The 13,779-nt window shown below is 47.4% G+C and overlaps 1 protein-coding gene across 2 annotated transcripts in view; it reads left to right on the top strand.

The window, feature by feature from the left end:
• The window catches only part of LOC135400930 (protein henna-like), a 91,378-nt gene extending 78,097 nt beyond the window's left edge, over nucleotides 1–13,281 (top strand). For both annotated transcript variants that reach the window (XM_064632949.1, XM_064632950.1), the window contains exons 10-13: nucleotides 690–785; nucleotides 987–1,120; nucleotides 1,211–1,326; nucleotides 13,099–13,281. In XM_064632949.1, the coding sequence (XP_064489019.1) occupies nucleotides 690–785; nucleotides 987–1,120; nucleotides 1,211–1,326; nucleotides 13,099–13,139 (387 nt within the window). In that variant the 3' untranslated portion in view covers nucleotides 13,140–13,281. The remainder of the gene's footprint in view (nucleotides 1–689; nucleotides 786–986; nucleotides 1,121–1,210; nucleotides 1,327–13,098) is intronic.
• The last annotated feature ends 498 nt before the right edge of the window (nucleotides 13,282–13,779 follow it).

Below are 13,779 nucleotides of genomic sequence, written 5' to 3'. Positions count from 1 at the left end.
ATCTACAACCGGCGCCGTATTGGCGCCATCTATTGAATAGGGAACCTTCTTCGACACCGTTAGGGTCTCTTTTCTTTTTTTTTATTTATTATTATTTCTTATTTCTGGAATAGCAAGCCGACGTCCCGTTTGGCTGACCTTTCCCCGTTTTTTTTTCCCTTTTCGTCTAATAAACATATCCCCCCCCCCCCCCGTTAGGGTCACAGAGCACGCGCAGAAGCGCTGCGAAAAAGGTCCATTGCTAGGTCTGCGCCAGAGCTGGATCACGTGACTGTTGCCACTTGAACATGAGTGCCAGGAATCTCGCGGTTTTAGTCACTGGGATCACGCTAGTGGCGTCGCGGTCGCACGTCTTCGGGTTCCGTCGTCTGCTAAACCACGTGAACCCCGATGTGCGGGCCAGTGAGGGCACCCGCCACCGTTGCAGTGCGGGTGTGACGACACCGGGTCTTGCGCCGTCCAGATACAGATACGTTTCGACGCCAGGCGAAAAAAGTGCTAGCTGGCAAACTCGGGGCGCTCGGAAAGCGCCACGCGAACATGCGAGATTGCTTCGCTTTGACCAAGCGAACATGACTGCTCGGGATCTGGCAAAAAAAAATTTGCCACGAAATGACCACCCGAATTCGCCATATGTGTGGCCGGGTGAATACTCGATACACTGATATATATTCTCTTCTTCATTGCAGTGCTACTGGTTCACAGTGGAGTTCGGCATATGCAAGCAAAATGGTCAGCTGAAAGCGTATGGAGCCGGATTGTTGTCATCTTTCGGGGAACTGGAGGTAAACTTTTGGTTTAAATAAGAACAAATTACGGAAGGCATACGTAAAATCCATTATTTTTATAGCGTAACTCGAAGAAACCTTCAGTAACATTTCGGAGCAACACTGAACCACAAGCAATACGTCGTGCTGTCAGGACACGTACAGCCATCTTGTTTTGAGTCATTCGCGTAACGTTCTCCTTTTGCTTTGTCCACAAAGTACTGCCTGAGCGACAAGCCAGTTACGAAGCCTTTCGATCCTTCCGTCACTGGAGAACAGAAATACCCGATCACAGAGTACCAGCCAATCTACTTTGTTGCTGAAAGTTTCCTGGACGCCCAGAAGAAAATGAGGTATACATTCTCTTCATTGATGAGGTGCATGGAGGGCGCTGCAGGCCCAGCTGGGAACTGACCTCATTTATACAATGCGCAATTTGCCAGGGAATACGCCATGTCCATCCCAAGGCCATTTACAGTTCGCTACAACCCGTACACTCAGCATGTGGAGATTTTGGACACCAACATCCAAGTTCAGAACCTGTCCAATGATATTCAGTGTAAGCATTTTCTTGTTGAACCGATATCTTACCTGCTGCATGTGGGAGGGATCGAATCGCTACCGTTGGTGGCAACCTTTGTGTTCGAAGGCTGTTTTTCTGTAGAGTCACTAAATAAGCTTCGCTTCAGAGTATCGACACTGAGGTGCAAGGGAGAGCAGGAGCGCCATCTTGTTTCCGCACCACACTGGTACCATCCCCAGTTGAGGATCAAGGACGACTAACATAATGCTCGCTGTGGCATAGAGAAGCGTGTATGATTGTTGTGCGATAATCCATGTATCGTCCACCAGGGCGTCCCGAAGATGTCAAGGTGAGCTCAAGGCCGTCAACTGCTGCTTGTAAACGAAAGGAACATTTCACCCGCGCACGATAGATGGCAACGTGCGCTAAAGTGCGCGTGCGCATGCGCGTGGGTAGCGTGACGCGAAAACAAGATGGCGCATGCTCGCTCTTGGAACACAGTGTTGATACTCTGAAGCGTAGCTTATTTTAGTGACTTGAACCGGTACCATCCCCAGTTGAGGATCAAAGACAGTTAACATAATGCTCCCTGTGGGATAGAGAAGCGTGTATGATTGTTGTGCTAGAATCCATGCATTGTCCACCAGAAAGTCCCGAGGATGTCAAGGTGAGCTCAAGGCCGGCAACTTTGATGAGTTGCTTGCAAGAGAAAGGAACATTTCACCCGCGCACGATTGACGTCATCATTGACGTTGGTAGCGTGGCGCGGAAACAAGATGGCGCATGCTCGCTCTTGGAACTCAGTGTCGATACTCTGAAGCGTAGCTTATTTAGTGACTCTATTTTTCTCCTATTTGCCTTTTGATTCCATTGCCGCACCTTGTGGCCGCGCGGGTACTCAAGAACTAAAGTGAGTACTACAAGTGAGCAACGTGAGTCACAGTTCCCAGAGTACTTTAACACTCTAGAAACAGCTACAGTGTAACAAAAAGCAGCTCTGCATTTTGACCATATTGGAGCAAAGCCTCAAAAGCGGAGAAAATACATGCATGGAGGGAAACATTGTGCACGCTCTCTTTGGTTTCTGCGTCTACAAAAAGTGTTAAGAAAAAAAAATGGTGAAACTCCTCAAATAAACATGGACATACTGTAATGGAGTGTACAACCTGCCGTGTCATAAAGGCGAACCCCAAAATTGTTTGTTTGTTTTTCGCTGCGGCGTGTGCAAGGAATAAAGCGAGCTCCTGCAAAAGAACGACGAGTACAGGTGACCTAGAGAGCACGCGCGAGGCCTCTCTTCCGCCTCACCACCTTCAAAAAAATCCTCTCGTGAAAAGAGCGTATCGGAGAACGAGGGAACGTCGTGACGTAACGCAGCCCCAGGGCGCGTGACTCGTGACGTGAGCGGCACAGCTGAAGCGGCGCGTGAGCTGAGAAGAGAGACACAAAGAAAACGAAAAAAATGCACGGGGGGAGGGGGAACTTCCCTACGTCAGCGAGGATCGTGTCGGCCGTCCGCGGCTGCTTCCTCCGACTGTTTTTGTAAATTTGATTGCGCAGTTATAACACACCGCAGAGCGAAAATATTTTGCACGGTGACTCCTGATGACAGCTTGACGAATGATTTATTTTTATTTATAAATTATTAAATTGTATGAATTTACTTGTTTATTTACTTGTTTATACGTCAAAGACACAGAGAGGGCATTTCATGTCGGAGGTGGCACATAATACGTAGCGCACGCTGTAGCACACAAGATATAAACAGTACGTTCAGTTTTAAATACATATACACCAGCAGTACAAGACATGAAGAATGAAAATGCAACAAAAGACATCAAGCAAAAACTATGGTCGTGCTGAAATGTAGTCCGTCAGCTTTCAAAATATTACCGCGTCGCGGATAGGATGGCTGGACACAGTGAGGTCACGCTGCCGCCTTGCGCCAGATAACGTAATCCATCTTACTCATTCTGCTTCCGTATTGTCTGTTAAGACTGACAGCGTGACACTAAACTGAGGCAGAAAGTGTGCTCCCCCAATGATGGCACATGGTGGCGCTGCAGTATTTCTCCTGGCGCGCTATTGCGTCTCCTTATCTTGACAAGGATGCAACCCGAGACAGGGAAATAAACAACAGACAACAAATGTCTCGGGTTGCATCCTTGTCATCATGAACCAGCTTGTCTGCGCCCTCTCTCTGTTGTCGATTCTCCTTATCTTCAATGGCGTATATAGTTGACGGACTATATTTCTTTTCCATCTTAAGTCGAACGCGACTATAGCATTACATGCATGTCATGAATGTGTACAGTATATACGGCACCTGGTTTATTCATCGGAGATGAGCAATAAAAAAAAAACAGCCCTGTGATAGCGTTTTTAAAGTTGATTGGGTCCCGAAGGACAGCTATGCTCTGGGGAAGACCGTTCTAAAGTCACTAAATAGGTAGCAGAGTAGCGACACTGAGCCACGCCGGCGAGCGAGCCCGACCTCTTGAGTCAGGCGCGGCTGCGTCGCCTAGCAATGGGACGTCAATCTCCTTCTTCTCCGGTGGAGAACAACCCGCAGTCGAGCCAGCTCGCAACCCAGGAAACCAGTTTTGGATGGAGGTGACGCAACATGGTCGGCGAGTTCTTGGAAGGAGAAACCACGTGACACGATCAGCCCAATCGCAGACACCGATCGACGGCTCCCGCGCGGAAAAGGAATGCGATACTCTGTACCCCTATTTAGTGACTCTATACCTTTCCAGCCCTTAGTTACGCGACAAAAGAAATAATCGTGCTTGCAGTGACTAAGCTCGACCTTGAAAGCTTTATAATCGAAACGTCTTCGTGTTTTATTTAAAATGTTCTATTAAGCTGTAAGTTAAGCGTTGTATGACCTATTATAGTCTCATTGCGAAGCAAGATAATACAGTAAAACTGAAAATGGAAACGAGTAGCGTAAACGTAAATAGGCAATTTTTGCTTACCATAAAGAGCGAACCCGTACACATCAGTCTCAACCGATGCGTGAATCGTTCAGAGTCGAAGCGGAGATTTAATTGTTTTTTTACTAAATTACTGTTTGTCACCTTTTCTTACTGTCACTAAATACCGTTTTCCACTTCGTCTGTCGCTATATATGGCGTATTTTATTCTTTTTTCTCTCTCTCTCTTGACAGAAGGGGTGTTCACGAATACACAGCCGAAGTTTTACGTTCAATTTCTCAGGAGTTAATTTAAACGAAGTAGGGAACTTTTACGTTCGGTTTCTGACGAGATATTATAAACGAAGTAGGGGAATTATACGAAGTGACGCGCTGTGAGGAGAAACTTTCCGCTGCTTGCCACTGTGCCACGTGCCAGTGATGGCAATTAGTTAACTACATGTACTTAAGCTACTGCACAGTAGTTAAAAAGTAGGTAGAAACTATCTACAGTAGTTAGGTTACTGCGGGCTACGACCTCTTCACATTTTATGACTGTCTCCAATCTGCTTCGCAGCTTTCCCCGCGACTGTAAACAAAGTAACCACGGTACAGTGGCGTGCTGGCATTTTTTTTCCTTCGACACATATGTACGCACCTTATGTTCATCCGGGTACACGGCGGATCATAACAAAAGGGCCTCAGTCCCCTTTCCTCTCAGCCGTGTCGCCCGGTATGGTTGTTCAGGCAACAGGCATGTTCCGACGATGCACGCTGACGACGGGCACAAGAGACGAAGACTAACGCCCCTTTGAAATGTCCAGTTGTACTAGAAATTTATTTTAGCAAAGTGGCCTTTGGGCTTGTTGGCACTCCATAACTAGGGTTGCCACCTGTCCGGATTTCGCCCGAACAGTTCGGAAATTCAAAGGCTTGCGTTCGGTGTCCGGGTGAAGGTGTAATCCGGACATAAAATGTTCGGGAATTGATCAAGTCGCAACAAAAACCTTACGACTTCGAGTTTTTCGTTTGCGTCATCGTCACCAAAGATTGAGCTATAGCTAAAATAAGCAGTTAAAGCTACATTGATCCACATGAAGGTACTGTAGAGAAGCTATTATTAGAACCCTCAGCGCCCAGTGCACAGCTTATAAAACTCAAGAATTTAATAAGGTCCTTCGCCATCCACTTCGTCCCATCCAAGACTGGGCAAAAAATGGAGGGCGACGTGGCAATAACAGCAGAACGCCCCCGTAGAACGCGTAGTTTCAGATAGTTCACACAGCACTGGGCACAATGCAATTGAAATTGACAGGACCAATAAGATGCAACGCTATACATTCCAGCCACCCAATAAAAGGCATTCCTGCTTATCTCGCCTTTCAGCGTGACTGGGCTGACATCGACTTAATACCCCACCGCAACATAATAATGGTTTCCGTGACCTAGCGTTTTCCTAGGCGGTCATCTCGACCTCTTGAGGATTCACCGCCCGGGTTTGTTTCCAATCTGTTTTCCAATTTGTTTCCGATCTCCTTGTTCTATGCGTGACCTAAGCACTAAAATAAGCATCGAACCGAGGTCTTACGGAGTCGTCTTTTTGAATGAGCAGCTAGTTGCAGTGCTGACGACAAGATGGGACGCAGCGAAAGCTGCTCTGCGACTACGTCAAGGAGTCCCCTGATTTCGAGGGGGGGGGGGGGGGGGCTTTGCCGTCTTCGCCCTGCGCCCTGCCTCCCAGAAGGACACGCAGATGGCCCGTCGCGCGGACTTCGATGTGGATATGTTAATATCGGAGGTTTCAAGGAGGCCACCCGTTTGGAACGTCAAACTTGTTCAGTATAAGGACATCAACTTAAAATGGAGGTGCCAAGGTGTGTGCAAGGCGAAGGTGACTAAATGAAACATCAATTTATTATTTGTGGCACATGGCAAATCGGAAATGTGTGAGATAACGATAACAAAAATGCAGTCTGATATTTCTTTAGTGAGCATTGCTAGAAACACTCATAAGCCCAACATTATCTTCGTATCTCAAAATTTCTGGTAAACACCTGATTTCTAGTTGTTATTAGCACCGTACTTTTTCAAGAACCCCTAAAATATCATTTATGTTACTAAACAATGCGTACAGCAGTTTACTACAATAAGCATTGCCACATCGCGTGCAACAAGCGGTGGTAAACGCTAGGCCGACGCTTCACCATGACAACCTAAACGTGGACATTCTGCTCCATGCGGTTGCATAGCTTCGATACCGTTCCGTTCACGCTGAGTTGGCGCTCCGTTGGCCGATTCAGTTGGCAAAAGTTGCTCCATGCGGTTGCCGCCTTACGCTCTCTAGGTGGCGCTCATCAAATTCACACCAAAAATCCACTAGTTCTGCAGATTGCGAGAGGTATCCATTTGAATCCCATCCAATCCACTTGCCACCCAAAGTGGCGCTGCCCATGTTGGATAGGGGGACAAATAGTGAGGATAGGTTGATAGCGCCCCATAATTCAAGACTCCATTGGTTAGAAAGCTGAAAAAGTGGGTAGAGCTTCAGGTATAGGCATGACCCATTAATGGCCAGACTCCCTTTTAATATACGGCTCTGCGACAAAGTACAAAGTGCGCCATCTGGTGAACATGACGGAAAGTGAGTGCTGTGAGGCTGGAACATACAAAGGGACAAACACAACACAAGCCTCAAGTTGCCTGAGGACATGAACAGTTGAATTGTCAACTGTTGAATCAACCGTTCATATCCCCAGGCAACTTTAAGCTTGTGTTGTGTTTGTTCCTTTTTATGTTCCAGTCTCAGAACAATAATTAGTGTGTGTGTGTGTGTGTGTGTGTGTGTGTGCAGAGGAAGGTAGTGTTGATGCACCCTACCCACTTAGGGCGCTTCCGTTTCTTCCTTGCTCTATGGTAAGTAGGCACCAGGAAGCGAGAGGAGGGACAGGAGAGGGAGGAACAACGCGGAGGGGATGTCCAGAGGCGATTCCAACTAAGGGTCGTAAAGAACGCCGCACTGTAGCAGGAAAACATTTCCGTTTGACGCGGGCTTGGATGCCAGCAGCGTAGAAATCCTTACCGCCGCGTAGCAGCCATGATCGAACCGCATTCTTGACCTCGTCGTCGCAGCTGATTGTTGCACAAAAAAACGAGAAAACTACAAGGCGTTGGATGCACACAAGCACAGACCAATCGAACGCACACCCAGCGACGCCGGACGGCCGCCCAGTGTTGCTTGCAACACATCCTTCCAGCGGCGGCTCGGAGTGACCGCTTCTCACATTTCAAAAATCATTTTTGTTAGTAACTGCGTTCGAAACTTGTCAATAATCGTAAAAGTAACGGAAGCTTGCAGTCGATTTTCTTCCCAAGTCTCCTTTTAATGACGTGTGTAAAGGGCCTCTCTACTTTAAGCTGAATGGTTTACTGAAATAATGTTGCAACCACGTCAAGTCTCGATGGACATGGTGAAGTTATTTTGCCGTCACTTGGAAAAGAACGCAAGAAACGTGCCGAAGTCGAGTTGCTGAGATACGAAGGGATTTTTATTTTATTTTTTGCTTCTTACACGTTCCTTTTTGCTTCTACCAGAGTTGTTCATTAAAATGGCCTTTCGAAACCACGCTGCAACGTGTTTGTCACAAACTGCTCTTTTTCTCTTACACTTTTTGCCGCATGGCGGAGAGCTGCTGTTAATGGTTATCAGGTACTCGTTGCTACTGGTCATACTTTAAAGAGCATTCTTCAGTTGTTTTTTTACGTCCTTTGCTTTCTGACCGTAAGGATGACGTCTTTCACATGACAGCATTGTTACTACGAGTGGTAGACAGATACAGATTTAGGCGGGAAGAAAAGCGAAGCACAGCTTGGAACGTTCAGCAGCCATTAAAGGCGCTACCTGCTCCATTGTCAGGGAAGCATATCCGCAACACACTCCGGGACGAGAACGATATAGAAGAAACGTGTCACGTGTTCTACGCAGTTTGTGCACATAATCAGTGCAAGGGCAGTTAACTTCTATTGTTCACAGTCCGCATAGAAAGCATTCCAAAACTAATGATGTCCCTATCCGTTACACACAAAGAAAAATAATATAGTCTGTTCATGACATCGTGACGCGCCTCGAAGAGTTCCATTCTCATTCTACTCTCATTCCACTAGGCGGGTAGCTCGCTCTAACTGAAATGAACGTACGAGGGTGGTTCCATAAGTTTCCGGCCCGACCAACTTTTAATAGTCATAGAGACGAAACAAGTGTATCACTTTTCGACATAGTCACCCTTAACTTCGATGCACTTTTGACACCTTTCAACCAGCATTCTTATACCCTTGAAAAAATAGTCCAAAGTTTTAATTGTCCGCAAAATGCTGGAAAACTGCCTCTTGCACCTCACTATCGTTTTGAAATCTCCGTCCTCTGAGATCCCTCTTCAAGTTTGAGAACAGGAAGTAGTCACTCGGTGCCGAGTCTGGACTGTAGGGTGGGTGGTGGATTTCTTCGAAGCCGCACTCCTTCAGTGCAGCCTTGGCAACAGAAGCCGTGTGGACAGGGGCATTGTCCTGGAGCAACCAGACACCTCGACTCAACCTGCCGCGCCTCTTTTCCTTGATGGCGTCTCGCAGTCGGTGCAGGAGTGAAGCATAATAAGTCGCATTCACTGTGGTGTTCCTCTCTTTGAAGTCGGTGAGGAGGATCCCGTGACAATCCCAAAATATTGTTGCCATGATCTTCTTTGTGGATTGTGTGACCTTGGCTTTTCTTGGGGGTGCTTCTCCTGGTTTGCGCCGTTCCATCGACTCCTTTTTCGAAAAGGGACATCAGAGCTGTCATCGCTCCGCCCACTTGGCCAGGATGAAAGGAGAGCCGCGGCGGCGCGGGTGGGGGGGGGGGGGATTTCAAGGCTCTACCTCTGCTACAAAATGGCAGTATGGGAGAGCTCAAGGCGATAGCTGTGATCCAAAATGGTGCCACTGGCCTTGGCGCCGCCCATCGTGTGACGTCAAATGGCGCGCTTTGAGACAGGCTCCTCCCAGTGGTCAAACTCTCCTGGCTCTGGCTCAATGGATGAGAACTCCCTCGGAGCGTCACGGTGTTGTCACATGACGTCGCGCTTTCGTCCCTTTGCGCGGGAATTCCAAATCGCTTGGATTCACGTGCCATGCGGTGCCGATACTAAAGTACAGGATCGCGTGAATCGTCGTGCGCCGCCGGAAGTTTGTACAGTATGCAGGGAACGCGAAAATGTGGGGCTACTTTATCTGCACCCACCCTGTATATACCGTACAACTTCACGCAAAGTAACGTAAAACGTTGGTAAAGTAGGAAATTTACTACCCTTTCCAACAAAAAGTGCACGATCTGATCCATCCATAGCTAAGCTTTACAGACGTTTAGTCAAAACTGGTGGTGTAGATATCTTGTAAATCTCTGTCCCAGCAGTAAAAAAAACGAGGTTCCCATTCGAGGTCGTCAGTAGTCTGTACTATCCTTCAAGGAATAAAAACAGAATGAGAATGAAGCTCGTGGCAAGGACATGAAAAGTGATGTCGTCATTCTATCAGTCTTCCTAATCGTATTTTTTCAGCGGGAACCTTGGAACAGCTCATCCACACCGGTCTCTATCGATCTGCTACGTCCACGAACTATTTGGAAAATGTTTGATCCGCCGAAGAAATTCTTCTACAGCAAAGCATGTTGTGCCAGAACCAAAATGTGTTCCTTTATTTCAAGAGTGTCACTACGGGCAACAAAAATAAACAAATTACATATCGTATAAAAAATCAACCACGCTCATACTCGGGACGTAAAATTTAAATGCCGACCGTGAACACGACGCGTTTTCATGAATTTTGCAAAGAACTCACAAAACTGCATAGTTTCGGATTCTCCGACAGTTCATGACGTCACCGTGAGCTCTAGCGTCTGTCTCCTAGCAACAGCCCATGCTCCTTCCGTGTCTCCACCCCACGTTGGAAGACAGCCAGCAGCAGTGGTGAGGAGATGGAAATCGACCTCCAAGGTGCAATGCTGTCAAACGCAGTGGCAGATTGCGTGCCCTGTGACGTCATACTGTGACGACGAGAATGAGGACTCACCGCACGCGACTCATGTCACGCGCATTATCATTCTGTCATTAAATCATTACCATCCTGACGCTGTGCCTCTCGCAACATTTGGTGGAGGTGCTGGCTCGTCCCGACCGACCTGCTGCTGCCATGGCCATCGACACCCCAGCCCCGACCTGCCGACAGAACTATGAGACCCAAGACGACCCGACCCGACCAGAAGCCCCCAGCCCCGTTGAGAAGCGACGCCCGTGACAACAGCACCCAGTGATGGCTCACCTCCCGCCCTCGGAGCACCGACCTTCCAGCGAGCAGCACAGCGTCCCCATCGCCCCATCACCCCAACGTCCACATCATTGCCGAACATCGTTGCAAAACACTGTGCTTTGTTGTCCATGTCGCCACCATCTTTCAACCCGTTAGCATCCGCGCCGCCGACTCCATCTTCCACCACTGTCTCTTGACCATTGTTCATCTCCGTTGTCACGTCACCTTCCACCGTGCCCGGGAGGTCACGACTTCGGGAGGGGGGGTATTGTGACGACGAGAATGAGGACTCACCGCACGCGACTCATGTCACGCGCATTATCATTCTGTCATTAAATCATTACCATCCTGACGCTGTGCCTCTCGCAACAATACTTCTCAAAACTAGCAATTAATTTTGTGACACTTCCCGTCTCCCAGAGTAACATTATTTTCGGAGAAAATGAAGTGGGAAACGCGTGTATTACAATCGCATAAATTCGGAAGGATTCTGAAGGAACGAGATTGATACTCCCTCGGTTGCGCTTTAAATACAAAAGAATTTACACGCCCCGGCACTTATCACACGCGGCAAGATCGTTGGCGGGAAAAGCAACCCTTATCTCTAACGAGACACAACACAAAATATGGGAGGGATTGTTGAGCGTCCTGATGGGACAACTTACCGCCGAACGACCTCGCTCCGAGATCGAGCAGTGTCTGCGCGCTGCAGAGAAACGATGAACTACCATTGTGTGGACGCGTCGTCGGCTTTTACACGTTTATTCAGTGTTTACTGCAGTAGGTGGAGCCTTGGAGAACCGGACAGTATCGTACCAGTGATCTCCCGGTGAATATATACTACAATTACGGAAAAGAACTATCAACTCCGAAGAACTCCCACACTAGAAGGGTGACAGTTTCGCCCCCTATAGGTCGATCTCGCAGCGAATAGCGTACGATGCACTAAAACTCCCCGATGTGGAAGTCTAATCATCCCTCATCTGGCAAGATGGTACTCGTCCATAAGCCCCGCTTCAAACTCTTTCATCCTTGTAGTCTGTTCGACTTATCGTTGAGGCTTCTGTCATCGTCATCGGCCGTACACAACCTAGTTGTTCAGCTCCAAGCCCAGTTACCGTCATGTCGTACCACTTGCATTCCCGTGCATTCTGGGGAAAGCACCTGTGGTTACCTAAACGCGCATCCCTTCGGGGCTCTAAAGAGAGCTCGTTTGGCACAACAGATCCCGCATCCGCGCTCTAATTGTGCGCCTGCCAGTTCCGTTTACGCTCTTATCAATCCCCAGTACTAATGATGACACGAAAGAAAAAAAAATTTCCCGCTTAATATAAGTCCAGCGAAGTTTCCGAGGGACAGTCATGTTCCGTGCACGTAAAGTCGTGACAAGACGTGAAGCATAATGTTTCATTACATTCCTTTTACATCTGCATGTAAGCAAAAATGACAACTTAAAGAAAAACGGCGTAATGCACGCTTCGGGAAATCGAAAGTTCGAAATTCTATGCATCATTATTCGGTCATTGTTACTGTTTGTCGTTACGCCCGGTCCCTTCGCCTTTAATTCACGGGGAACAAGGTGACGGTGTATCGCACACAATCCAAGAAGGTCGGCGTGGAAACCCCTTAGAGTTAGCTCGAGCATACTGTACATCTCAAAGCAAAACACAGGGCATGAGTGTGTGGGAGGTGGGGTATTGACAGTGAAAACGGAAGAAAGCAAGAACGAAAAACATTTGGACTCACGGACGTTTTTGTGTTGGTCTGTACCTGACTCGCGAACCTCGAGTGCGAGTGCTGAACGATGTCATGCAACGCGGCCCCGATGTGCAACAGTCCAGAAAAGACGCAACAGCACGTTTGACAAAGAGCTGCGGTTGTTTACTCAGTTGAACGAAAGAAAGAACGAAGAGAGAAAGCATGCTTGTTTCTGGAGAACTTCGTTGAAACCACACGAGCACGTTTTTCGATTTCAAAACAACGATGCAAGGTTGCCACAAGAGCACGCACACGACGTTCAGAAGCACGCTAAGTACAGCGAAACATGGGTTTTCGTTCCACCCGTCACCGTAGGAAAGAAGATTCATGTGCGTAGCAAATGGGGGGGGGGGGGGGGTAATGTATTCTATTCTGTGCAAGAAAATGCTTTTATGGCATGTTTAACAAAAAAGAAAAAGAAAAAAAGAGTATGATGCGTCTGAGGAGTCATTATAGCGTTGGTTTCTTTTCCTCGGTGCACACTGATTCCGAAAGTATTCACCATCCACAAAACCTACAATTGTCTTCTTTTCTTTCGTTTTTTTTTTTTTTTCTTAATGGTTGTGCACGGCGCAGTTTACGTTCTGCGCTCGGCAATGCAAATAGAAAGCACAAAAATGCATAACGTTGAACGCTCGCGCGCACGTGACGACAGCAGAAAGCTATGACGTTTTTCGCATGTTCCGCTGGGGTATCCTTGAAAATGTCGCTGGTGTGAGCACACTGATACCGACCAGTATACTGACTGTTCTTACGTGATGGTATCAGACATTATACTCAATGTGTGTCATTTTCTTTTCAGCTGAGATGACTCTCCTTGCGGACGCCCTCAAGAAAATCTAAACGTCACCGGAAGAGCACTTGTCCACATCATTACACGTGTTGACGAGGGCATGCTGCAACACTTATAAAGCTCGATTCTCTATATTTCTTTATGTAGGATGTGCCGTACAGTACAAGTGTCAATAAATATATCCCGTATGGACTAGCAGAGTTCGTCGTTATACAGCGTTGAAAGCAGTTCACAGTGCAGAAACGGCTAAACTATATAGAGTTATCTAACAAGGACTATTTACATGCACGACAAGTGGATGCACAAAAAAGTACTTTCTACAGGGGTAAAAAATAATAACTAACAGTCATTCTTTATCAGAGCTTTATCCGGCGTCGATCTGTTGCTCGGAGACTTGTTTGAAGCTCTGATGCGCTTGTGAACCGGAACGACACACTTTTCAATTATTTTCGAGTGTGATTCCAGCGAGCCCACGACAGGATACGGACTCCGTTCCAGGTAGCAGGACACTTCCCGGATTCCTGCGTGTTCAGTTTTTTTTAAATCAGATAAGGTAACCGCGGGACAAATAGGAACCATTCTGGGTTGACTCGTATTTTCGTGCTTCTGAGGTTTGGAAACTGTTAAAGGCATCGGAAAGCAGTAGGACTTTTTTTCTTTTTTAGTATTCTGTGTTAGCGCCGCAAAGCA

The sequence above is a fragment of the Ornithodoros turicata genome, chromosome 7, assembly GCF_037126465.1.
Source record: "Ornithodoros turicata isolate Travis chromosome 7, ASM3712646v1, whole genome shotgun sequence".
Classification (NCBI taxonomy): Eukaryota; Metazoa; Arthropoda; class Arachnida; order Ixodida; family Argasidae; genus Ornithodoros; species Ornithodoros turicata.
This window is presented reverse-complemented; position numbering and strand designations above follow the sequence as displayed.